The sequence below is a fragment of the Argentina silus genome (genome assembly GCF_951799395.1).
Source record: "Argentina silus genome assembly, chromosome: 6".
Lineage (NCBI taxonomy): Eukaryota > Metazoa > Chordata > Actinopteri > Argentiniformes > Argentinidae > Argentina > Argentina silus.
Genome location: NC_139660.1, coordinates 14,296,163 through 14,324,033, shown reverse-complemented (window position 1 = coordinate 14,324,033; position 27,871 = coordinate 14,296,163). Strand labels below are relative to the sequence as shown.

Genomic DNA, 27,871 nt, shown 5'->3' with positions numbered 1-27,871 from the left:
CATAAATAAAGGTTAAAATAAGTACTCTCTGTGTAGGCTCCACTGCTGTGCATTCCTGAATAAACTTCAAAAGGCCCCAGGTCTAACTAAACCATGAGGCTACAGGGTGACTTTGGCATTGCCCAAATCCTTGATTGATTGTCTGCTCAATCTGTTTTCGTATTAGTAGGTGGTTGATGACTGATTGAAGATGACGGTAATAAGTAGATGAATAAGTATTTCACTAGGTCTTATAGTACTTTACATTGTGTAGGGTTAAATCTGGACTTGGGTCTATATGGTTTAAATGACCTTTAACCACCTGTCAGCATGTTTTGCTTCTGTATAACAATTAAATCCAATTGTCATCCTCTACAGTGAGTTACTGCATGTACATTTTCAGATAGCTTTCACCATCCAGATAGTAAAAAAAATTGTTTAAAAAAGAGGCAATGGACATGCAGTGACATTCTTAATAAAACAGTAATTTATTTTTGACTGAAAACTAAAATCGTCAGAACAGCACATTACAAGGGCATCGTTAAGATATTTTCTCCAAGGCTCAGTGATCATGTTCATACAGTACACTTGGCATGTACACGGCATCTCCTTCAAACAAAAATGAAAAAACCCAGCTGCAAAGGTGAAATCAAAGTTCATCGGGTGAAGATGACTGATTGTACAATTATAGACCATTTTGGTTTGGTTCTAAGCCACAAAGAATGAACCAGTTCGCCGACAAGAGGCGATGGTACAGGAGGCACAAAAGACATGTAACACATACAGGACATACCATAATATGCTCATACAGGTTCAAACTGAAATTGTGAAATGTACAATATTAGTTGTTGTTTTTTTTCTAGTACTGTAATTTTGTCTAGTTAAGCGAAGTGTGTTTGTACACTACAATCGGAATCTAAACGTTGCATTCATTAAATACATTAAAATTTGCAATGTAACAAAACTTGTGTCTGCATATGAAATTCATAACACCATTTACATGAACAAAAAGATGGCTCACTTCATTTTCTGACTAGTGTGTGCTACACTTGGTCTTCCCTCCATCCCAACCCCCCCTCCTCTTCTTCTTCTTCTTTCTCCTTCTGCTCTCTTGCTCTGCCAGCTCTTTGCTCTGTCACCATAGTTCAGATTGACTACTTTGTTACAATAAGAGTGCTGGATAAAAACATGAGGTAAGAAAGTGGTTTGATTATAGATCATGCAGAACATGCTAAACAGCAACAAAAAATGATGTGAAGGAGGAAGGAAAAAAAAAAAAAAAAAAAAAACATACAGAGTGTGCATTTAAAAATAAAAGACTTACACAGCTTTGTGTCTTTGGTTACAAAGTACGTTGAACAATTTCACAGCTTTTCACCCCCAGCCCAGAAAGAAATATGCGCAAGTAGAATTCTATAAGGTTGGGGAAGTATGGCAATTTTCTTTCAATTTTTCGACAAAGAAACTATAGCAAAGGAAATTAACAGTTTTCTTCATCAAAATATCCCACCAAAGATTCATTGAAGGGTTTCATATCTCAAGAACCGGCGTTCACCTGTACAAACCCTCATGCTCTTAATACTTTACACTCTTTACAAAATGTACATTCAACCTGGATTTCATAGATCTAATGTAAGTTAACTGCCTTTAGTGTTAGCACTATGCCATGGGAAATTGCCTTTTACGGAACTTATTGCCTATACAGAATTACTTTTTGCAAAAGACTACCAACTGAATACCTGACCGATTATCTAACAATACCAAAAACCAAAAAGAAAGTTGTTGCTATTTTAATAATAGAAGTTTTTCTGTGACATTGTTCATTTACATTATGAAAATAGCAGCCCTGAAATAAATAAATGCAAACAGTAAAACTGAACTAATGAAGGTATTTTGATTCATGTCGAAGTATGGTGGCTCTGGGAAAACTAGACGCGCTCTTCTCGCAGCATAAACCAAGCAAAGGCTCACATTCACCCCTCGGAGGGGTGAATCTACTCCTCTACCTCAGTCTCCTTTTGTCCATCTCTCTCCATTTCTTATTTCCGCTTTCCACATACAGCCCCGGGGAAGGGGGGTGGGTGGGGGGTGGTGGGGGGGTTAAGGGAGAAAAATCCAAGGCCTCCCAGGATTTGCGGACCACCCTGTTCTTCGGCCTCTTCGACCACCCCCTGTTCCCCCATCACCAAATCAAGCTCCGAGCACCCCATCACCTCTCTCTTCCCCCAGCGTGGGACGCAGTCTCCGCTGCATTCTCCCCTCGGCCCACTCCCGACTGACTAGTGCGGGACGTCCGGCAAAAAGGATGCTTTCACAGGATGATGATTGTCTAATACTGGGAAGGCCCGACAGCAGCGCACACTGAAGCATGGCTCTTCACACAAGTTGAAGACAGGGTGGCAAACAAGGCAGATTTTATTGTCGTTTTTTTTTCTCTCAAAAAAAAACAACATATCAAATGCAGATCTCAGCTTTTTTTTTTATGTAGCTAGTGGGGGTTGTTTGTTTTTGGGGCCTCCTCCTCCCGTGTTCGTGGGAGGTGCGGGGGCAGGGGATCACGCAGAGGTGACGTTTGGCTGCTGGGGCAGACTGAGGGCCTGGGTCCCATCCTGGAGGGCCAGGGGGGTGTTGGAGGGGGGCAGCTGTTGGGGCGGGGAGGTGCTGCCGGCGGGGCTGATCTGAGCCGTCGTCAGCTGGGTGAGCTGGTCTGTGTTGGCCAGGGACTTGAGCACGGCATTCTCCCGCTCCAGCATAGAGTTCCTCTCGTACAATTCCTTGATCTGCTCCTTAAGGACCTCCACCTCCTCACGCACAGCATACATCAGATGGCTTTTCACCAGATCCTGAGTGGGGAGAAGGGGCGCTGGCATTAGCATACACTCTCAGGACTGCTAGCTGAACACAGTCATAAGTAATTTATTAGCTTCCAAAGTTGTATTTCAATGTATATGGTGTAATACCACAGTAGTGCACAGAGCAGAATTCCTAAAAGCTTGACATGCACTCACCATTGCCTGCTCTATCTTGTTGTCGATAGCTACAACACTGGCTCCAGTTGCACTGTGGACAGAGAAAAAAAGCAGTGTTATCATAAGGAAAAGAGGCCACTAAATTCCTCTCAGAATCACCTATTCCGCATCCAATTCTAACCATCTATTAGACATACGTGTGTTTCTGTTTACCATGACCACTGCCATGAATCAGGTCCAAGCATGTCAAGTGTGACTCATAGGGTTTCAGTTAGTTTAGAGTAAAAGTGATAATGAAAATGCTTTTCCAAGATAGGCCATATCCCCACCTAAATGTTCCAGTGTATTTACATGGAAAAAAAGTTTTCCAAACAGACACCCATGTCTTCACCGATGCAGACTACAATGATGATCACCACAGTGCCTTTTTACAGAATTTAGAAGAATGCAAAACATCTGTATGAACAGTATGCATTAGGATTTGGTTGATTTACATAAAAATGAGGTTTGCGCAGCACAGATGTTTGGGGTGACGAGCACAGAGGCTAACGGTGAAAGGGGTTCATGCAAACGGCAGTCCACCCCACTGCGCGCTCTATTGTGTGGAGCACATCGTTTTGCGACATAGGCCAGCGGCAAGGCGCGAGTCTCACGTGACGCATTTCAGCTGTACAATGCACCATCTAGCCATATCATTGCTTCTACCTCTACGGGGCCCCGCGAGCCTAGCCGGCACACCCTGAGCAATTACTTGAAATCTGGCAAATCAATGCATTCAAATCCAGGGAATACAGCTAATTCTTATCAAATAAATAGATACCGAGTTTGCATTCACATTGCCATAAGTCTCAATTTATAGCAATCAAGTCAAACAGAACGAAACAATAACTGTCTGTTATTGTGACCCATTATTATTTCCGTTTTCAATGCAAAGCATATGAAAATGTATCAAACTCGCAACGATGCGTTTTCGATGCTAATGCGTAAGTAGAAATTCATCACATGCACTTATCTGGTAGAAAAGCTATAGGGATTTTTTTTTCAAACGTTCTCCGAATGAAATACCGAATCATTTCTGCTGCCATTTGTACATGTGCATTTTATTCGATGGCATGTTTTATCTGGATGTGCCTTTGGGTATTGTATGTTTTAATGCTTTGTTGTCTAGGCGACACACATTCGTTGTTTAACATTTTATAGGCTAGTGTTGTTCCCTGCCGTTCTCACAACGTTCCGTTTACCGCATCACCCATAAAGAAAACCATGACTCACCTCGATCAGTGCTCAATGTCTTGTTAAGACATACAATTATTGCAGCTCGATATTTGTTTTCCAAAAGGTTGTAGTTTTTATTTTAGGATATTTCTAAGACTGTCTCTCGGCCACTGCTTCTCGTGCACTACACCGCCCTGGGAAGCTCCGACTGAACAAAGAGGCTCACGCGCTACACGCCGCTAGAAGGTGCTCTGGCAAGAACAGCGTGGTTTTATTTAACCTGATTTAACAGAACATTTTGTGCAATGTGCAGGTCTAGTATAGAGGGATCAGTCTGCGTCAATTCGGACTGCAGTGTTAAAATAACATTACATAAAAAAATAATTTAAAAACATTTAAATAAGGATTTGTGTGTGTGGTTAGTATGTATCTCCGCTGTTGCAGTGAAAGCTGGAGCACAACTGCAATTTGCAAAACCAGTATTAGGATATGTGGGGTCATGCGTGTCATAAGCTTAGCTTGTGTGATCTCCAGTCATTGTAAGTATAAAGTACCGCTCACTCATGTATCCACCAATGGGACATCAAAAGGCTATAGAGGCATACGTGACTGGTGGCAGATCAGCACGGCAGTGAGCAGACGTGCAGCCAGACACAACTGCCCATTTAACTGTTTTACAAGTTACTAATGCTACACACAAGTGAGAGCGGTTGTATTAACCCACCATTTACAAAACCGTCATAATATACTGAAGGGAAAACAATATTCTACACTGGCAGCTTTAACGATCTATTTGCTGGAAACAAACTATAGCAGAACAGTTTTTGAAAGACAAACTTTTTCCCCATTTAACAATCGCACATAATCAAAAATGGAATACAATGTTTACAAAACAGAACATTAAGACAGTAGCAAAAATGTACATAAGCCAAATAATATGAAGAATCCAGATTCTAACACAATTACCTGCATCTTGACCTGTAAGATACCAAACGTCCCGAATATGTAGGTGAGGATACTGGCGAGCAGGGAAGACAGTAACTAATTTTGCAGCGCATGGTGCCAAAAGCTCCGAATGTACAATTCTTCACAATCAAAATAGCGCTCGTGGTATTTCTTTGAGAGATTAACGTTTCTGTGTTGTTGGGAGAGTGTGAGTCTACAGTCTTTAAATGCGTAAAGTAACATGGATTTGCTTGGGAGAATGTAAGGGGAGGAGTTTGGTGGGATCTACCCCCTTAATTTACCTACTCGAGCAACAGTTATATAACCTTATTAATACAAATATGTTGCCAAGTGTCGTATATCACGTCGCTGGTGGCAAACCGCAGCTTTATCAAATAAAGATTGTTGACTCATTGCTACCTTAGAGCCGCATCAGTTTCATGTCTCATTGGACTCAAGCACTAAATGATTGCCCTCTCTGAGACTCAAATACTTTTTGTTTTGATCCAACAACTTAAATGGGGTATTAAGGTAGTGTTCACTCAAACGCTGACCTTCATATGTTTAAAAAAGAGGTTCAAAAGCACGAATGTTAAATGGTTAAAGATGTACATAACATGTTATTATGGGCGTGCTCATGAAAAAGTTATTCTAAAGTTATACGATAATATACATCTTATCGCTATGAAATTAATTACTTCTGTACTAGAATCTGGCAGCATTTTTGTTATAAACTATTAACAATAAACATCCTTAACTAAGATCAACATGTTAAATATTGAGCTCATGATGAAGCTTACATTGCTTGTGAATTTACTTATTGAAGGTAATTAAATTTTCCAATGCAATTTTCAATGTCTTGTTTTCCCTGACCAGTTTCCTGTGGTTGAGTTACACAGTGGCAAACATCAAACCATCTAAAGCGGAATAAAACTTGAAACTGTAGATAGCTTTACCATTTGAACTCTGGTCTCTACTTGTCAGCCAAACATTTTTGAGAAGCTATTCTTCCCACTGTGATGATCTACTTTCCTCATCTCATGATTTAGGTATACTGTTGCTATAAAGCCTCTATTATACATCGTGACAACATTTAGATGGGTTAACATTGCTTCTCTGTCTTATGAGAGATTGGTACGGAGGGGTTAAAAGGAAGTCTAGGACAGATACTGGCAGCCAATTTAATTTGGTTGGCAATCAGCTTCCAAGAAAAACAAGGCTGGCTGTACATTTTATTCCAGGAGGAAACATACAGAGGGTTTACATAAGGACTGCTTGCTGTGTGTCACCCACAACAAGGACCATGCTGACCACAACAGTGCACACGTGTGTCACCCCCAACAAAGCCCCCATGGCCACAACACCACACATTCCAGTTCCTGCAAACCCCAAGACATGACCTCAACAAGACCAAAACAATGCACACACGTCACCCCCGCAACAAAACCCCCTCATCACCACAACGCTACACATTCAAGTCACCCCCCCAAAGAGCAACCAGCGGCTCCCCAGCATTAGGGTTGGGATGTTGACCAGATAACGGGGACACAACAACACAGAGACACGTGCACAGGGCAAAGTGTGGTCTCCCTTTTTTCCCTAGTTTATCACATGATGACTTTGAGATAGAAATCCAATGTGTTCTCCATTAGGGCCAGATGCACAGGCACACTTCGCCTTCCAAACACAAACAAACACACTCCAGGAGGAGGCAGCTGAACAAATCATACTCCAACCCTTCAGTGGTATCCCCCCCCCCCACCTCTGAGGATGGATCTCAAACTATGGAGAGGGGGGGAACAACACAAGCTTATTGACTGACGACTAGCTGTTAGGCTCTTTCATATGCAGAGACCTGGTTTATCCCCAGTGTGAGCATATGGTCCCTGCTATTCATCTACAACAGCTGCACTACAGTCACTTAACCACATGATGTCAGCAGAGTCTCCAAAGTTATTAACCTTCTCACCTTAAATAATAAGCTATTTCAGGTGACTATGAATTAGGTCAAAACAAAACCCGAGTTAGGCCAACTGCTGCCAAATTTATGTATTTTGCAATTTGTTTTCCAAAGATGAGTCCAAAGAGTGTGACCCTTGCATTGTAAATGTGAAAAGTAAAAAAAAAACGAAATAACTTGTGTTACAAATCTGGCTTGCTCCCCGCTCCCCTGCCCCCACCTTGATTGATGGTGACCCTCCTTTTAGCACAGAGGACACAGTATAAACAGGCACAGAGGGGTCTCTAGTGGGGCCTGTGAAGGCTAATGTTTACCTATCCAATTAGATAGGGGCCAGAGGGAACATTTACATACAGGGCTCAAATTATGCATTGACTCTTGAGCTTGCGTAGGTGGGGAATTTCAACTACACCGCTGCACTACACTTTGCTAGAGGGAGTCATTTATTGGTGTTGGAGAGAATTGAGCAATATGAGTGTTTGGGTACGAGTTGTTGGGTTGGGTTTGTAATGATACCCTTTCCGTGTAGACAGATTCTAGGAACCCAGGAATATACACGTGGCTGAGGGCCAGATGAAGGATTTGACACCAGAACAGAAAGCAAACACACAAACAAACACACGTGGCTGTTACAGGACAAAACGTGTTCTGTTCTTCATAAAGACATTAGTCTTTGCACACAGACACACAGTGAAACAAAAACATGTATCCACAGAGAAACACACACACTCGTAGCAGAAGAAGCCCATTATCTGCCCTTGTTCTCCAATATTCCTTTGAAATCGGTTGCCATCTTTCCAAAGAAAGATGACAATTGAAGGATGTGGGAAATGGATTTGACTTCTTCCTCTGAACAAGGTGTGTTGAGTATCTGAGGTTATTGTAGTAACATGTCTAAACAAGGGTAGTTGACACAATGGGCAGAGAGAGAGTGAGGGATCCTTGCCTCATACGCCCCCGGCCTGCATGGCAGCACTTGTCCATGTTATTTTTCCAGGAGTAAATCAGAGTCATGAGCAGGGTCCCTGCCCTGCTGACCAGTTTCTCCGTTGATGCAGGCTAACTCGTTCACTGGCCTGTTGCCTGTTGCATAATCCTCATCCATGCACAAACAGCTGCTCTGTCTGCAGATGTCCTTGCCTGCAGCACTGGGGGTTGGGGGCTTATCGGCTGTCCTCAGAGAGGGGCACCCTCTGGGGGGTCTTGGTTGGTGGGCAGGAATGAGGGCAAGTGGGAGGGGGTGGATGAAGGGGTCATGGAAGATGGTACAAGGAAGGAGAGGTGTGGGCCGTGTTGATTTCTTGAATCTGAGGGGCTCGAGTTTGATGGACATGTTCGCAAGTTAGATCAGATGCGCTTTTCAGGAGAAGCCCGTTCGAGCTATGTTGGGGGTTGGGGCTAAAATAACTTCCAGCTGGGAAGCTTGTTAAATGGCTGAGGATCCTATCCTGCCCCCCCCCCCCTGTGGCTTCGAAGGCCGTGAGACGAAAAGAGCCTAAGTACAACATGACCATCAAACTGCATATGTGAACGCAGCCTAATGAGAGCACATAAGAGTCTTGCAGTCTTAAATAATCACCTCCTAGAAGGTTTTCCTTTTTGACGCCGTCTGGGGTTCATATGAGTATAACTCATATCTATATGGTTAATTCATTGGGTTTTGGAAGGATAATTCCATTTGAAAGTGTTAAATAAGCAATATTACTACCTTCCTAGTCGTACCTCCATAGCCCCCCCTCCTGGGGTGACACTAGTATTCATCAGCACAAATGGCACTTTACTGCTAAATAAGCCTCTGTATTCACTACACCATTATCACAGGATCATGGACTGAGTCTCATTAGGGGCTTCCCCTCTGATGTACAGAGCCTTGGTCTCACTGGATCTCTTTAATGGGGGGATGCACTATGCTGCATGACACCGGGGGTTAATACACGTCTCGTCTGTTAGGCTAACTCTCGCCCTGACGTTAATCCTGACACTGAGCTTCTCCATGTCCACTCCACGCTTCTGCGATACGTGCAGGGTTCGGATGCCAAGATAAAAATGTTGACTCTTTATGGCACGGCGGGGTGTCTTCTAGGGACAGGGCTCTTACATAAGGGCTTTAAAATCGCCCCTGGCCATGATCCCCCCCTGCCTCGTAAGTAAAAGATCTGGCAGTGTCAGGGCCTGCAGATGGAGATTTAGTTGGGGGGGAACCTGCAGTGGAGGCACACGGTAATCAACTCAAAATCATGTATTTACGGATATGTGTGTGCTGGTTAAAGGACTCTCACTTGAGTTCGCGGCTCAAGTAAGTGCCCTGCTGTCTATTACAAATGACACTAGGAGGTATGTTCGAATTGAAGATATTTCAAGAGTAAGAAGGGGATATTTGTGAAAATGTAATCTTAACTAGAGCCTTAGATCATCATTGGGTGACAGATTTAAAAAGCACAATAATTGGAAGGTAAAGGTAGAAACAGGCTGGAGGTGGTATCTGGACAGTGTCCTACTGAGGCGATAATTGAATCCATGTCTAGCAAGGCACCAACAAGGTGCATCAATAATGGAAATCCTTGCTTTCCCACGATCAAGTTTCCCCTCTCTTGATAATAGTATGTTTGTTTCCCCATCATAAACATGTGCTGCATACCTGGTCTGGTTCAAATCACCCTCCTTAGCAGACTGTGGAGACTAGGGTTAGGGTCAGGTGCACTCACTGTGAATATAGATCTGTCCTTTTTTTATTGCCCATAATCATAAAGTCTTTCATTTGGTGCGATGGGCAGTAAAAAGGCCTCTGCTGCTGTAGTTAGGGCCAACCTCATTTTGGTTCTGCCACCCTTACAATGATCCCATTGAGTGGGCTAACCGGTAGCTTTGCTGGAATGTTTACAAATGTAGTCCGAACTGTAACTCGGTTAGGCCACCAGAAGATTGGGTCATCTCTCTTTTTTTGCTTTTTGAAACAAAACTGTAAGAAGCTGACTGAGATAGGCTGAAAGTCATTCAAGGTCATGTGATACTTGTTTTAAAACAGCCAAACGAATCGCCAAAGAGGGACTAATGCTGTTTATGTACAAAGTGGCATTGCATAAGGTAAAATAGCCATTTCAACTTGGTAGGTCGCTCTGAATACCATTGCTGAGCATGCAAAAGACATGACTGATCTGACCACCTACCTGAGGTGTAACAGTTTCAACTGATGTTTTAAATTATTTTAAGGAATGTGTTTTGCCCTCAAATTGTTTTTGAACACATTAGCCCTTCCAACAAGTCAGCCCTTGCAGAGTAGCTGACTCTAAACAAAGGGAGTTTGATTGAAGCAGATCTCTAAGGTTTACCTGTGGTTAGTTTAAACAGTTTTGAATAAAGCTTTGCTGTTAGTCACATGGCCCACAGGCACTTCAGCTGGATGGGGATCAAACACCATCAAAGTCATCTACCCATAGCAAACTAAGCCATCACTCTTGCACAACAGCTACTGTTGTTTACCACACAAATATTTCAACAGTCTTCCTTTGAAGTATAAACTAACTAATCATTGGGGTTCAGTGCAGCAGATATACACCTACTGTATTGACATAACGTAGGCCTACTCCACTGAGCTCTGTTGGGTAAGGTTATACACCTTAGTTTTGTGACAACTGATTGTGTAAATAAACAGAGGGGTGTACAAACAGTATTTATCTTGCCAAGCGCAACAACGCGTTAACTAAAACAAGTGATGTAAGGTGAATGTTCTGTAAATATTGTTGCGATCCAAACGGGGCAATATTGAATGCTAAACAAAACAATGGAGTGACAGAATGTACCCCACCCTGCATGTATAGTCCTATGGCAATTAACTAACATCATCTTGAACATGGCAATAACTCCTGAAAGAACTCGACTCTTGAGAGATAACCACTGGTGGTGTATCACCAGGTCTGTAGCACTGAACCACATTCTTCATGGATGACCGCTTATTACATCAGCCATGAGATCATAGAGTATACAGGCCTACAATATCTTAACCAACAGAGACAGACCTAAATGAGATGTGTCCTGCCAGCTCGTCAAACAAAGACTTTCGCTCACAGCCAATAAATGTTCATGGCAGAGAGTCAATGCCCTGAAGAGCCACGAGACAGCCCATGGGAAACCTTTTATCTGCCTTGATATCTTAGGCACAGGTACATGACTAACGCATACTCACAATATACAACCTGCTTCTACATCAAAAATGACCTGGCTTCTGCTCAAAAAAACAATATTATTAACATTGCAACTGTATTGCTAATAGCCCTGCAGTTATTTGAGAGGAAAATGAGATACAATATGATTATATAAACAGGTTTTAAGTTCCAGGTAGATAAAGGGAAATATTTGACAATGTAGCACAGTGTTCCTCAGCTCCAGTCCTGAGGACACAGAGCTAAATGTTTTGGTTGTAATAATAATAATAATAATAAAAATGCCATTTAGCTGATGCTTTTATCCAAAGCGACTTACAGTCCAGTGCATACATTTTCTGTATATAATGGACCCAGCGGGGCCTAATCAACTCTTCATCTCCGGTGTGTGGCTTATGGACTGGGGTTGAGGAACTATGCTTACAGAAATACACTGGATCAAGTTGACATTTTAGTTTTACTTCCTATTATAGACCTAGCTAACTTTCATAGACATCTGTGTTTGTTTGTCGGTTGTTTGTCAATTCAAAGTAGGCCACATGAATGATGTCACATAGGGATTAGGACTACAGTAGTTGGCACTTCACTTACATGAGATAATATATAAATGATATCTCAATGTGATCTCACTCTGCTGTCGGCCTACAGATACAAGGCCAAAGAAACTTGAGCGCTAGATCCTCGTGCCTAGTAGATCACCACACTAAGTGTCAACGAGTCTTGAAGCGCTGCCTGGATGTGAGTGAGAAACTCCAACCTGCCCCGAAGCTTCCCACAATGCCATGCTTTCTCATGCACACTCAGGGATTGCCAGGAAGGCGCATGCACACACAACTGGCTTTGACCCCCTGTGAACCTGCTAGTGGGCGAGAGAGACATGAGTACGGGGAGGGAGGTAGGAGTACGGGGAGAGAGGTATGAGTACGGGGAGAGAGGTAGGAGTACGGGGAGAGAGGTAGGAGTACGGGGAGAGAGGTAGGAGTACGGGGAGAGAGGTAGGAGTACGGGGAGAGAGGTAGGAGTACGGGGAGGGAGGTAGGAGTACGGGGAGGGAGGTAGGAGTACGGGGAGGGAGGTAGGAGTACGGGGAGGGAGGTAGGAGTACGGGGAGGGAGGTAGGAGTACGGGGAGGGAGGTAGGAGTACGGGGAGGGAGGTAGGAGTACGGGGAGAGAGGTAGGAGTACGGGGAGAGAGGTAGGAGTACGGGGAGAGAGGTAGGAGTATGGGGAGAGAGGTAGGAGTATGGGGAGAGAGGTATGCCCAGAGAAAGAAGAAAGAAGGGGAAGAGCGAGCAAGAGAGGAAATAGAACTAGTTTGTGAAGAGGGAGAGACGGTGTCCAGGTTGAGCTCTCAATTCACATATGATTTGACATTCCACAGCTTTGTGGACCAGAGCTAAAACATGCCTCCAGAATAAACATTTGATCTTAATGGTGTTAAATGCCAGTCAAGGGTAATACAGTTGGACAGAAATGGTGAGGAAGTCAATGTAGGCTAGACATTGTTCACTCATGGCATGCTCTTCAGATGTAGAATGGACATTTACCTGTTTCCTACTACAACTATTCTAAAATGTGGTCTTTACTAGCTTCAACTTAAAATGTTGGTGTTAGCAACACAGGATTGTTTTACTAGGCAGGACTCTTGAACACAAACAAAACAAAAAAGTGGTGGTTTGGTTGGATACACCTAAAATATGTTTTGATCAATTTTCACACTTTGGTTGTGAGATAATGTGCAGTTACGTAGCATGAGAACTGTGCAAAGCACCAAATAAATAAGTTAAAATGTTTACGCCCACAACACAGTGTGTGTGGTATGATCCACTATGACTTTGCTTTTTTGAGATATAGGCCTACACACTGACTTGTCACAGCAGGAGGCCTCTTAGAACCAACACATCATTCATAAATCAATATTGCCTTTAATTAATTGTGGTTGACTACCAAAAATATGGGATTCATGTGAACAACTTAATAACACTATCGTTCTTCATTCATGGGAACTGAATTAATCCGATGCAATTTGCATTAAAACCAGGTCACATGATAACATCACTCAGGGTAGCATTCAGACATGCATAACCATTGAGGAGAAAAGGTTATGCCCCACCATACAACTTGAACTGACTGTTAAATTAAGGTCAGTAACTACAGTGTAAAAACAGTCTTTCGTATAAAAAAATAAATAATAATAATAATTTAAAAAGTGTTCTTGTGGCTAATATGAGAGCATGGGTGGCCTCTGGAAAAGTAAACTCGACTGCTCCACTGCATGAGGAGCCCCCCCCCCCCAACAGAGGTCCCAGAGGACAAACGCAGAGTTGAGCATGGAATGCGAGAGGGAACTGGAAAAGCAGGGTCATCCATCTACTCAGAAGGCTCAGTGGGGGGGGCCTAATGAGGACTGACTGAGAATATGATTTACAGCTCGTTTCTATATCACAGCTCATGACAGGTTTATCTTCACCCCGCCTCCCCTATTGTAAGCCATGTTTCAGTGTTACCTTCTGAGTGAATGCTGTAAAGAGGCATTTTTACTTGAAGTTTCACAGTAAACAAAATACCACAAATAGAGTAGCTGTGAGGTAGGCTCTCAGAAACCAAACGACTAGCTTCATGGAGTGGGAAAGTTCCATTGTAATGTTCAATGAGTTAATTTAGGAGATGAGGAGGACTGACCAGACAAACAGAGAAACCATGCTGAAAGAGAGACAGGAAGAAAGAGGGACGAGATAATGAGGCAGGTTGACAGACAGTTAAACAGACATGTAAGGCAGGCAGGAAGGGGCGGCAGGTAGAAGTGTAGTGCCCTTGTCCATTCTATTATCAGTTCATCTCAGCCATGATCACTTTGCCAGTTGACTAAGAATGTGTTGTTATTTCATACAGCCGTTGAATAGTTTTGTTTTACCAAACAATACAGGGTTGACAATACAGAATGTGGGCGGAACAGACATTGTTGCTGGGGGCAAAACAACTAGTCTGTAGTCAAATCAGATACTTTAGGTGTGTGTAAAGGTGAAGGAATGCCGCCAGGCAGGGGTTGATGCCAAAAATAGAATCTCCCCCATCTGGATGACCAACAGCCCCAAGTGGGTCAGAGTGGAAAATGTGAGCAGAACTCTGGCATTGTCTTAGTAAGTAAGAGAGTTTGTAAGTAGGCAGTTCAATTGCACTTGGCACATAAAAAAACATTTGCATACTCAAATGTGTGAATCCTTGGATACAGCCCAGGCCACTGCATGTCTTGTCCACAATTTGCATGATTCCTCTAGGGAGTGTCAAAACTCACAGTGGGTAGAATAAAGTGGAATCTGTGGGAGGTTCTTATCACTACCCTAAAAGTGCTATATTTATATCCAATTGTTAAACTGTAACTACACACTCACCCAACACTTTATTAGGAACATCTGTACACCTTCTCATGGTGGAGGTGGTGTAATGGTGTGGGGGATGTTTTCTTGGCACACTTTGGGCCCGTTAATACCAATCAATCATCGCTTGAATGCCACAGCCTATTTGAGTATTGTTGCTGACCATGTGCATCCCTTCATGGCCACAATTTACCCATCTTCTAATGGCTACTTCCAGCATGATAATGCACCATTTCACAAATAATGCACCATTGCAAAAATCGTCTCAAACTGGTTTCATGAACATGACAATGAGTTCAGTGTTCTTCAGTGGCCTTCCCAGTCACCGGATCTGAATCCAATAGAACACCTTTGGGATGTGGTAGAACGGGAGATTCACAGCTTGAAAGTGCACCTGAAAAATCTGCAGGAATTGCGTGATGCAATCATGTCATTATGGACCAGAATCTCAAAGGAATGTTTCAAACATCTTGTGGAATCAATGCCACGAAGAATTGAGGCTGTTTCGAGAGCAAAGGGAGGCCCTACCCAGTATTAGTATAGTGTTCCTAATAAAGTGTTCCGTGAGCGTACATGCTTAGTAGAGTTGGTTTAATTTCATATGTACACATTTCTTTACAGCAGCCTAATTTGGGGAGCACAAAATTCTGCACTTTGAGATTCCATATGGATCCAACTACAAGAAATCAAAACACCACAGCAAAAACTCACAAATACAGAACTGCTGAGAGAAAGCCAAGATGCTTAAAGTCTTTATCAGGGCATTCACCTGGGGGAGCGTCCTGTCATAATGATAACTGAGTGAAGAGAGTGCATTGGTCCCATGATGCCTGCCTGACAGGGGATTTAGAAATAAGCACTTAGGTAAATAGAGAAGCTCTGCCTAACACCACCTTTTTGTGTTCTTAGAGTTTACCTTTCAGCGATCAAACCCAATAGGTTACCATCGTACATTTCATAATGTGATGAGTGACAAACTTTTCCTTACAAAATCAACTGTTGTATTAAAGAGTTCAAATGCAGTGACAGTCAAAAGTTTGGACACACCTTGCCAAGAGTGTGCAAAGCTGTCATCAAAGCAAAAGGTGGCTACTTCGAAGAATCTAAAATATAAAACATTCTGGTTTAACACTTTTTTGTTTACTACATAATTCCATATGTGTTCCTTCATAGTTTTGATGTCTTCAATATTAATCTACAATGTAGAAAATAATTTTAAAAAAATAAAGAAAAACCATTGAAGGTGTGTCCAAACTTTTGACTGGTACTGTATGTCAACCTGGTATTTAAAAGATTAAGTGGTTTTAACACAATCAAAAATATCAATAGAAAATGAATGCAGCAACGTGTTCTCAGATCACGCCAAGCTGAGTGGATCCGCTGTGATTCCGAGGCAAAACGCAATTCCCCCTCCCAAAAAAGAAAAAATAACCTTAGCCAATAACCACAGTCCACATAACACAACATTACCCTGTCCTCAGGCAGGAAAACATGAAGGATCCTGTGCACACAGAATCCTACTGTGAGTGAATTTGAGCCATGAGGCCCCTGTTTTCCGGTGTCCCCCTTCCTGCGTAGTACCTCCACCACTAGCTAGTTCTTTACTCACACAGGATGAAGCTGGACAGGTCCATACACGGATATGAGCGACTGAGACAGTATGAGCTCAGTGTGTAGAGAGATCTGACTGAGGCAGGATGGAGAGGCAGGGTGAGTCAGCTGGATGAGGAATGAAATACAGCATGCTTTCTGCAGCTGCAGTGGGAGAGCTAGTCTCGTAGAGCTGAGGGGCTTACACTCTGGGAGAGGGAAGAGATTGAATGGCAAAAGGCCGTGCTTCTCAGTATGGGGCCGACTGACCCTGCAGCCATACTGACTCAGGCAGTCGCAGCTGTGCAGAGCTAAACACCACCAACCCCGCCCCCACTCTGCCTCCTTCCTTAGGGGGTACAGTCGGGACACGGAGGAGGGCTCAGTGGGTCACGGTGGCAGTAGGGCACGGGTGTGTGTCTCAGCAAACATCCAAACGCAGCATGTGAGGAGACGATGGGGGAGGCAGCTCTGACTCACCTGCACACAGCACTACGAGAAGGATCACAGCCTCAGCTTTCACATTGATAAAGGCAGATACCAGCACCTCTCGAGAAGCTGGTCAAATGTATTGTGAAAGCTGGGTGCAAAAAAAATGTCACACAGATTTGAAATTGCTCTTTGTGCTAATGGTGTTAAATTCCACAGAAATTACTAGGTGGTATCTTTACTGGCACTACCATAAAGAGTCAACTGAACATAGAAACAGCTACAAAACATAGCCCATTCAGCTCTGTAGAAACTGATAACACTAGCCTGCCACTACTACTAAGACACCCTATCTGCTCAATTTCACTAATCGGGGTGAAGTCCATTGACTCCTCCAGTTAAATAAAGCACTGAATTGGGTCCTGAAGCGTGAGCTGACCCACTGAACTCTGCGTTCCCCCAGGTCTGTTCTGGCAGTGGCAGACACGGTGCTCTTTAACAACACTGTTGCTCTCCAGTGACTATGCCTGGAGTCCAATGAACAGCGCTGTTGCATGGGGAAGAACTGATGAGAAGTGAGAGGCAGGCACTCATGTGCTTGTGCAGTGCAGCAGACAGAAAGGCAACATGATGGACTAGGGTGATACAGCACATCTCAGAAGTACTTTACCTCTGTCACTTTTATAATAGTAGCAGCAAAGTAACATTGCTCCTAAACTAAGAGGTCAATTTGTGCAACCAAGCAAAATATGACCCGATACATTATTTGTATCCTTTGTCTTCTTAACTGTGCGTTAGACAGCTAATAATGACAGACCAGGCCGAGGCTGCCATTACTAATGAGTACAGCACCCAAGCATCCCAAACCTTTCATAGGTGCAGCAGCTTACATATGCCTGTGACAAATCACAAGCAACTCCCTTTCCACACTGTACTTGCCAGGGACGGGTGTGCCTTTTGGACAGCACACTGTGACCTGAGTAAACCTTTATCTGACTAAAAGCTCCCTCACATCAGGCTTTATGTGCTTTTCAAACGTGCAGTTTGAATGAAAAGGATGACGCAGAGAGAGGGATTTGAGAGTGAATGAGCTATGATTATGTTGTCAGGGTCGGTATCATGTGACGTCTTAGCGCATCCTTTTAGAACTTAATCCCCCATAATGCTTCAAAACGGCAAATGATTTTATTGGACGTGCTTCCTTCCGGTGCCCTGTCACAGCTATTCAGAGTTGTGACATTGACACTTTGTCACGGATTGGGTAAAAACGGACTCTTGGCTTGAGTGTATGAGAGGCAAGATAGTGCAAGGACTTAGCATACATTAGTCATTGCACCCTTGAAGGAATATGAGGAATTGCACCATAGTGTGGAAGGTCACGGCAGCTCACTAAAGGCAAGACAGGTCTTGTTACATAATTGTCGTATTTTGTGTGTTGTGAACTGACAACACACAAAATGTACGTGTTTTGTTAATCCCCCCCCCCCTCCCCCAAAACACTTATCTTTAAGTTTGTTGTTAAGGAGTGACAGTTTGAAGTCATCCAAGTGCTCACAGAGAGATCATGGGCTAGTTTTGCCATTTGTGAATGACAAACTGATTCAGTAGTAGGTTGGCATCATCTGTTTCAAAGCTGCGTGAATTAACCACTACCCCCTTAACACTGTGCCAGTATGACTCACATCCGTTTCCTGCAGAAGCTGTGCGCCGTAAGAGAAGGGGAACAGAAAGCTTTGAATGCTGACGAGAGGAAACACTCGAAACAAAGTTGAAAAAAACTGAGGATGTGTTTGACGGCAAAAAAACTGACATCAAAGCAGGAAAATAAGTTCCTTTTAAGCTAGATCTGAACCAAAGAAGAAGAATAAAAGCACCCCAAAGAATTTGCATTGCGCATTTAGGACTCTCAGATTTACATTGGCGACAGACCTCAGTTGGACCCACGATGTTTCACTCTCTGTCTTCACCCAATGTGAACCAAAAAATTTTTTTAGGGTGATTCCTCTGCACTTCCGACACATCTTAACTGTTCCTCTTTTAAAAAGCCCCTTCAACACAGCAGTCTGTAATCTGTTTCAGGTTTGTTCTTCATCACTGCAGTGATTTGTCACACAGTATATTTCCTCACTTACAACAGTTAAGGCTCCTAATCTCTCAAAAAGGGGGTGAGACATACAGGCCTAAAACAGCCTATTCAATCACAGACAGACAGTGGGAGCAGCCTTGTCACAGAGCAAGTACGCCTGATCAGTCAGTCAGTGAGAGAGAGAGAGGATGGATGACTAAAACCCAGCTGTCTGCCATGTTTTCCACACATCCTCATTACTCACTATTCAGACATTTCTGCTCCGAGGGGGCCTTCGGCACTGAAACCTCCTTGTTAAGCCTCACTCCCTCCCTGTGAGTCCATTGGCTGCAACACACAGCTGTATAGTTTCTGAAGGGGCTAGCTAGCTCTGGTTAGCTTTTTATATCACAGTAAACTGTAGACGCTGAGGCCAAAGCCACATGTCTCACATTCATTGTAGCATCTGATGGTGCAAAAGAGATGTACCCATTTATAGAGGCAGACTGACTTTTGGCTTTTTTTGCTTCCTCTGATAATTTACTGCATGTCACAGGCTTACAGGAAGGTTTAAAGATAGAGCACTAATTGCAGAGTCACATTGAATATAGCTAGGCTCTCACTAATTTTGCTACATGTCCATACTCACTTTAACTTGTAATAGCCTACTGGAAGAGCCTTTTTTTTTTTTTTTTAAGCTATTGTGAGTTTGGGCCTACATTAAGGCTTTGTTAATACAACCCTCTCAGAAACTTCATAGCTACCACTATAGACAAGGGTTGTACTATCTTAAACTAGTTATTATAGGCTCTGTGATAGTTACAATGGCAAGACAACAGTGTTAACCTGTACTGTTTATGAGTTCTTTAACATAGTAAACATGTTTCCCATTCTTTGAGGTAAGCTGTTACCTGTAGGGCACTCAGTAATTCTAACATAATCGTGTTGAGCTATGTGACTTGATCAGAACATACTTCCGGGAGTCCAACCAAACAACGGTTTATTTGAACTTTCTAGAGAATCTGAGGGAGGTATCCATTAGCTGTTCTCATCACTATGAGTACAGTCTACCCCACCCGTGTAGCAGGCACAAAATGATAACAAGGTCTTGATGACAAGTTATCTTTGGTCTTGAGACACCTTTTTAAATGATGCAGAACATACTTCACATACTGTAACCACCCGAAAGAGAATGTGTGAAAGGGGGGGACGTGAGAGTGTGTGTGTGGGTGGAGAGGGCGCGAGGGAGAAAGAGAGAGATGCTCAATAGAGGTCTTCTTTCCGAGGAACATGCACAGTGAACCTTTTTGGAAAAGATAAACATTGCCAGCTTGCACGCTGCCACCATTCTGGGAACTGCCCCTGTGACATACTGTGAAGCTGATTCAATTGGGTTATAGCCTCTGGAACAAGAACATGGTTGTTTACCTGCTTTGGTAAGCCTTCTCTTATAGAGGGGACCGTTGTCAGCAACATCTCAATTTGTGGACTCCAGGCTAGTAGAATAACTCTTTGCAATTGTGGCGATGGGCGGGCCATAGGCCTAAATCAATGAGTCACATTTCACATCTCTGATTTCTTCTCAAAGAGAACAATATCTTTAAAGTATAATAGTCCAAAAGCCTTTCCAGACACAATTTACAAGCCGTTTCCTCTGACGCTTAACAAAGAACAAAAACTGAGATTACCAATGTTTTTCTGGACGGGAGAAACAATGTTCCATCTGGTATTAAGACCAAACATAAATAAGGTCATTTGTGAGCCATTTTTTGCTTGGAAAGGGGAGAGCTTGTTAAACTACTCTAATTTCCCCATAATGGGGAATTTTTTAAAGGAAACGAAAAGGCTAGATTAATTGATGCTCTGAAAAGACTATGAGCTGAATGGGAGATAGAGGTAGGTAGAGAGAGAGAGAGAGAGACAGAGAGAGAGAGAGAAAAGGAGAGCAAGTGAGTGAGTAAGATGGGGAACAGAGAGGGACCGCGAGAGAGAGACACATGGGGGGCTGGGGGTCCCTAAGAGAAGAGAGTTGGTCCTAGCCGTCTGTCCCGCTGTTGCCTGGGGCATTTGACAATCACAGCCATTCAGGGCGCTCCTGGAATGTGTCCCTGGAAGTTCATGCAGGTCAGCTATCTGTGGAAAATGAGCTGCTCCCTTGTCTTGTTTCCAGGCACCCTGGCAACCGGCGAACTCCCCCTCTCCCCCCTCCTCCCTGCCCATGTACATGCTGCCAAGCGGTAAAGGGGAGGGAGGCATCAGAGCAACCGCGTGCTCACACACACACATATACACACACACACAGACCCACCCACACTACTTGCTTACCAGTCTGACCTGCAAGGGGCAGAACTGAGCATAAACCTCTCATCCTTAGCACAGAGAGGGGCTGCTTTGGATAGGGAGGCCACAGAGAGCAGTACCAACAAGCCAACGAGAGCTCTGCTTTTCAGGGGCCTTATCTATTGCCTTGGAGGAGAGGGGAACTGCTACTGTTTTTGTCAGATAGGCGAAAGCAGACTAACACCCACTAATCAGTAAAGGAGGAGGGTTCTCAGTGGTGACTTGGCTCACAGGCGCCCGCTGACACGGATCACTTAGTCAAGTAGAGCACTGCATGACTGTGCTGGGTCCCAGTGTTGCCAGGTCATGAGGCTTGAATGGCTCCATAGAGCTGCAGCACCGTTTTGCCACCGTTTTGCCAGATTGAAAATCACATCTCAGGAGTTCAATCTTATGCCAAAACTACAACAACACCTAAACAAGAGCATACCAGGGAAGGGAAGCTATTTGAAAATAATATCCTCGCCCTCCTTGCCTCACAGACGTGCTGCTTTTGCATGTAGTCAAGCATGTCTCACATCACTGTGAGTTGTTAAACTGCGGCTCACCGTTACAGACGGAGACGCTACAGTGCTATGACGACATTTGTATAGGGTAAATAAGGGTGAAATGAAGAAAAACATTCAAGTTAAAAGCTAAATAACTCGTGATCTTTTCCCCTTGTGGTAAAGAAAGTGCACATTTATTACGTTGTATTCATAAAACGTCCTTAAAACAGTGCACTAACGGCAACTTCCTTGAACTAGCATTCTCGGCTAAGTGATATCAGTGTAGACAAATGTCATGGCAGACACAAAAAACAGAGCACTTAATTGACTACAATGGAGCCGAGTGCTTAAAGGGATGGTTCTGAACAATCCCTTTAACAGTGAGAGAATCCTCTATGGAGGTGACAAAAAGCCAATACTAAGAGTACTAACGAACATAAGCAGCATGTGCATTTACTACCAGGATCAAGGATCAAACTACTACGCCCCACTAGCTTTCCATTAAGAGTACGGGTGAGGGGATCTATCCAGGGAGTTGTAATTCAGTTAAAGGCCAAGCCTTTCTGCTGAATGGAGCCAATTTGTCCCAAGGGCAGGCTCACTGGTTTATTTGGCTAAGAGACAGCATTGAGTATAGATGCTAACCGTTCCAAGCTGAAGACTCAATCTCCCCACTCCACCCCCAAGCTTTGTTCTACTTTGTGATGCACTCTAATTCAGACCAGAGCTAAACAGTAAGACCTGGCATTGATTTTCATATGAGTTGAGCTTGTGTATGGAACAATTTGTCTCAGACTGTAGGAGCAATCATGTGAAATCTTATAAAGAGGTTAATTTGAGGTGTTTCTGAAAATGTGACATTTTCTCTTTCACTGGAATCTTTAGAGCTACAATTCCAATAAGATTGAATAACAGGTCTTCCATGTCCACTCTCCACGCACCAGCTCACAAACACACACATCCCAGCACACACTCCAATGTTAACTAAAATCTACCACAGGAACATTCTATACACGTGCATGTGTGAGTGAATCTATATAAGTCTCAAGAGACCCTTGAGAGTCAGTTGACAGCCTGAAAACGGACACATTTCAAGGACAAAGAAAAGCCTGTGTGTCAACATCAGTCAGCCCTGAACCCAACCAGAGAGAGAGACAGGCATTGGCCTGCTGAGTCAATCCAGCGATGTCACTGCTGACTGGGACCTAGATCTGTTGGCCATCACCCCCCCCCCGTCCACCCCCGTCCACCCCACCTCCCTGACATGTCCTGTCCTGTCCTGCTGCCATCGTGACTCCTTCGTTACACAGCCACTGATGTCACGGCACATACGAGAACGATTAGGAAATGGACACTGGCTGTTCCCTGACGACATCACACTGGCAATAACATAAATGCCCCCCCCCCCCCCCCCTGCCAATGGATATCATTGGGACAGTATAATCAGGCCTCATTTCCCGTACCGTTCCCCTAAACCAAAACTATGCCTGTTCCATTTCCCAGTGCTGAGTACAGGGGAGAACTGATAAACAAGGAGGCCAAAATAAATACAGGCTGTGTGTGTAGACTGTGACACTCTAACTAGGCCATGTTCTACTGAGACACCACCTCTATAGGTCTGAAGTTGAACATTTACAATCATAGATGAAAGACAAGACTTCAAATCAAGAAGCAAGAAGGACTCTACACCAAAGTCTAAAAATAGACACACTGTGTACATTAGAAGAGTACTATAGACAATGGAAGAATGTATTTATGAGCTTTCATGCAGGGGGCTGCTAGGATCATAGCCAAGGGACATTATATCCATACATAGAGAAAAACAGCCCTACATGTTCAGAGAGTATTCACTATAGTCTAGTCACTCTGTCTCAGCCACAAAACATAATTACTTAGCATAAGTGCTCATTGAACCACTCCAGCCCCAAAAAGTGTGTTTTGCTCAGGAGGGAGTAGAGAAGGGGCTTGGAGTGTCTATAATGCTGAACTGGGTTGCTATCCAGTGTTTTGTGGGCACTAATGAAAAACACACCCAAAAGAATTCCTCTGTGCCAGTTCTCATTGGAACAGTGCCCCCCCACCAACTCTAAATGTACTCTTCCAAATACAACTGAAAATACATGTTTTTGTGTATCACCAAACATTTCCAGGAATAGCATACCTCACACCAGCCTTGGCAAAGGGAAGGCTTTCACTACAAAACAGAGTATGACCGCACTGCTGTAGAATGCCATGGGAATGTATAACATGAGGGCAGGCTTCCAGATAGTCACTCACTCTCGTAATCCCTCAGTGTTACTCTCCTAACAGCTAGACCTCTGAGCTTCGTTTTCATCTGAAAATGACGCATGTTGACCTACCTATTCCATTAATGCATTAACACCTCATGTATTCTACAGAACATGAATCATGTTGAACATTATTACAGAGGAGCAGTGGACTCTTTCCATTAATAATATCTTGTGTGAAGTTGACCAGAAATCCCTCTCTTACCCGTCCTCATCCCCATCAATGGAAATGGCTATCCCAAACAGGCTGTTGACAGTGGGAGTGGCCAGCTGCAGGCTCTCGGGGATGAAAGGCTTCATGACATCTCTTCCTGGGATGATGCTGGGCTGAGGTAGGATGTCAGACTTCCTCCGGCTGTCATTCTCCTGGCTGGATGCAGGGAGCTGGCCAAAGCCACTGGGAAAGCCCTGTCCAGTCAAGCCTGTCGTGGCCCCTCCACGAGCCGCCTGGGGTAGTCCTCCTATACCAGGGGTCTGGCTTGGCATGCCTGGAGGTGTGTTGGTGGTGCTGGGCATTGTGGCAGGCACGTTCTGGACTCCGGCGTGGGTGGTGGTGGCGGAGGGCACAGGGGCGCTACCGACCCCTCCTAAAGGCTGAAGCTGACTAATCTGCTGTTGTAGGGGACCCCCAGGAAGCGCAGAGGCCATTGCTGCCCCGCTGCCCACCTGCAGCAACAGCCCCTGGACTGAGGCTGTCTGACCACCATGGAGGTCCCCAGCCAGCTCCCCAGGCTGAGCCAGCAGCCCCAGCACCTGAGCTCCGGGGCCGGCAGGGGTGATGACGGGAGAGGGGCCATGGCTTGCTGGCAGACCCACAGAGAGGGAGGCCATGGGGAGGGTCTGAGTACTGGACCCCTGTGCCTGGAGGGGGGCAAATTGCTGCTGTCTGTAGTCTGGCTGGCTGGGAGGGATGCCAGGGGGATGAGCAGAATAGGCAAACTGCTGGGCCTGTGTGGCAGGAGGCATAATGGGAGATTTCTGCAGCATGGTGCCTTGGGGCACGCCGTTGAGCCCACCAGTGAGGAGGGTTTGGGGGGCAACGGGCTGCATGTTGACTTGGGCTTGTTGAGGGGGCTGGGATACTACAGCTGAGTACCCTGTGGGCTGGAAGGCACTTGCTCCACTCTCTATCTGGGGTGCTAAGCCATAGCCTTGCTGCTGAGGCTCTGGGGGATGGCTATGATGGGCACCAGAGTAGCCACTGTCAGCAGTGGACTCCTTAACCTGTGTTGAGACAGCGCTAGGAACAACCACAGAGCCCCCTGTTGCCCCAAGCCCACTGTCCCTGTCTGTATTGTGGTCCAGGGTGACAGCGTGTTTTATACTATCCACAGTCCTGCTGATGCTAGAGCCCTCAGAATCTCTCTCATAGAACTCGGTGCAAGTCCATCTGCCCCGTCTGAAGGGCTCTCCTGTACCATGGTCAAGTTTAATGACCCTGAAACGTGAACTACAGCTTGTTGTTGTTGTTGTTGTTGTAGAGCTAGTGGCCACAGGGTGTGTGGAGACATTCGCAGCAGGGCCAGCATTGACAGTTGTTGGCTGCTGTATGGCTGAGCTTGGAATGGTGGGCTGACTCGCGGCTGGTGCAGGCACACTCCCCCCTAAAACGTGCGGATTGACATGACCAGCGCCTGTATTTCTAATAGCGTAACCTCCGTTGACAGGACCTGTTGCAGCCGATGTTAGGCCCTCTTGAGTTAAATGTAACGCCATAGAGGCAGCCGCCTCTGCTTCTCCTACGTTGTTTAAGGTTTCCTCCGATGAACTCCTGTCACATACCCCCAAATCGGCCCGGGACACGTCGAATATTTCCGACGACACATCCTCGGTCCTGGATTCGTCCGGGTCGTCCAAACTCTCAGTGTCATCCGTGATGCTACTGGCCGCCACCTGAGCCTGTGTCACACTTGTGATTTGAAAACAGCTCTTCTTCTTTGCCGGCATTTTAGACATTTTGAATACCTATGCTTGTCACTCCTGTCTATTTCCAGATAAAAGTGAATAAAGTCTCAACTTAATAAGTTATATAGACTATAGCCTAAAGTAACCAATTCACAGTTTGTAACTACGAGAGAGAGAAGTATGCGACATCTTTCGTGCTCCCCTCTCTTGGTGCAGATTGTGTCTGTAAGAACGAACGAGCCCGCTTGCTCCGAACGCAGGGTTGTCTCCGTCAGCGCGAGCTCTGACCAGTCTCACCGACCACAGCCTCCTCTCTCCCGGTACTTCCAGACCTGGCCTCCTCCGTGAGGTATTGTCCCGGCTCCGGAGTTGCAAGCAGGCCCCTGTCGCAGTCACTGCTCACCAGCTGCTACCGATACTTTAGACTGAGGCGGGCCCGTTCCTCACCACTCTCCCTTTTAGCAAGCTAACGTAATAGCTAACTAGCTAGCCAAAAAGCCAACGTTAGTTCTTTCCCTACCGAGGAGGCAGAATGTACGACATCATGTAAACAAGTCCATATCCTCATTTGACTCTTCACATGGAATCTATATCCTCCGAAACAGGGTGATACCCGACACGAAGAAAGTTTAGCCTCCCTGTAGCTAGTATTGTTCGCTTACTCTTAGGGCTGCTGCAGCTAACTGAAATTGACTTCACTACTGACAAGCTAAGCTAACTGCCGCTCTTCCTCCACCACTCGACAAGATGGCAAAAGCGCACTGCACTCTGGGAGGGTTGCGCATTGGCGTACGTAAATCAATAGAGAATTCAAATCCGTACGCAGATAGAGGTTTGTTGGTATGTTATCAATGGTTGTTACTGTACTGTCAAAGAATATCTGATGGTTTTGCCCTAGGTCTAGAGGAACTGGTATAAGACACATGTTCTAACTCGAAAAATGTATAAAGATTGCCAAATCTGACGCTCGTGGGTGTGTCTGCCAATTTCCTCTCAATGATTCCTGTGCTGTGGATGATTCAGCTCCCAGGTGACGAATAGCAGATTAATGTAACAATTCTTAGGATGAACCCATACTTTCATGAACTATTTATGTACGTACTTTCATTGCAGTTGTAATGGGAAATGTTGATTAATGACCTAGTACACTTTAAAGCCAGTGAGTTGTATAAAACTTATTGGTTCGATTTCTGAAGACATACTAGTACTAGTTTTAACTGTACCATAAAACGGCGTAGATTAGTGTCTCAATATAAAATAAGATTATCGTGATTTAATTATATTTTTTCAGTTATTAATTTTATCATGATAACCAAAGGTAATAGAGGGTTCCCTCCATTGGTTCCCTCCCCCACCCCCTTCCTAGCTGTGTGATGACGCACTACCACGCAGTGGAAAAAAACGACCGACAGCGCCACTTGAGGCAAAGCGACACCGATTTTCCAAACTCGCTCATTTTCTCCACAAAAGTGGACTGATGGGCCTGCATGTGCTCACTGCGCAACACATCCTTTTCTGACAAAAAAATGTTTTGGAGCGAAAGAAATATTAATTTCTTGGTAAAAGCGCTCTTTATTTTGTTTGTGACAACCAAACCAATGGCAAATGTCCACACTGACTGCTCTGTGAATGTGTATGTTTTTTTTTTAGAAACTCTGTTTCTGAATGTTTGCATTGAACGTACACTCGTTCTGAAGTATTCCCCAAAAAACCATATACATATAAATAATTTCCATCAATAATTGTGATATAAATCACACGTATAATGCCATCTCTTCAAATCACCATCAGCAGCAGTGATGTGATTCACTCTGTCCCAATTTGATATGGAAACTGTACCATGATTCCCATGAATGCTTTTATGTATGCCTATGCCCTATGTTGGTAAACATTTTTTGTGTAAAGATAAATATAAGATTTTAAAGAGTAATTCTCAACCTCTGTGACATTTTATATTATCAGGCAACCATGCCAATTAATTAACCTGTTTTCCCCCGTTCCCATAGTGCACACAGCTGCTCATGTGTCGACTCAGGATGCACTAACCAAGTTGATGGAATGTAAAGCATTAAAGCATATAATGTGCTTGTTTTAGATCCAATATGAAATTCAAATTGTATAATCTCAAATTGTGTTATGAATAGTGTACATGGGTCATGGA

The 27,871-nt window shown here is 44.3% G+C and overlaps 1 protein-coding gene across 1 annotated transcript; it reads right to left on the bottom strand.

The window, feature by feature from the left end:
• Positions 1-443: 443 nt before the first annotated feature.
• On the bottom strand, positions 444-26,344 carry tsc22d2 (TSC22 domain family 2). The gene is made up of 3 exons (XM_083671800.1): positions 24,011-26,344; positions 2,988-3,039; positions 444-2,822 (listed from the first exon to the last, which is right to left on the bottom strand). The coding sequence occupies exons 1-3, from the start codon at positions 25,759-25,761 to the stop codon at positions 2,535-2,537; spliced, it is 2,091 nt and encodes a 696-aa protein (XP_083527926.1). The 5' UTR covers positions 25,762-26,344; the 3' UTR covers positions 444-2,534.
• Between the last annotated feature and the right edge of the window lie 1,527 nt (positions 26,345-27,871).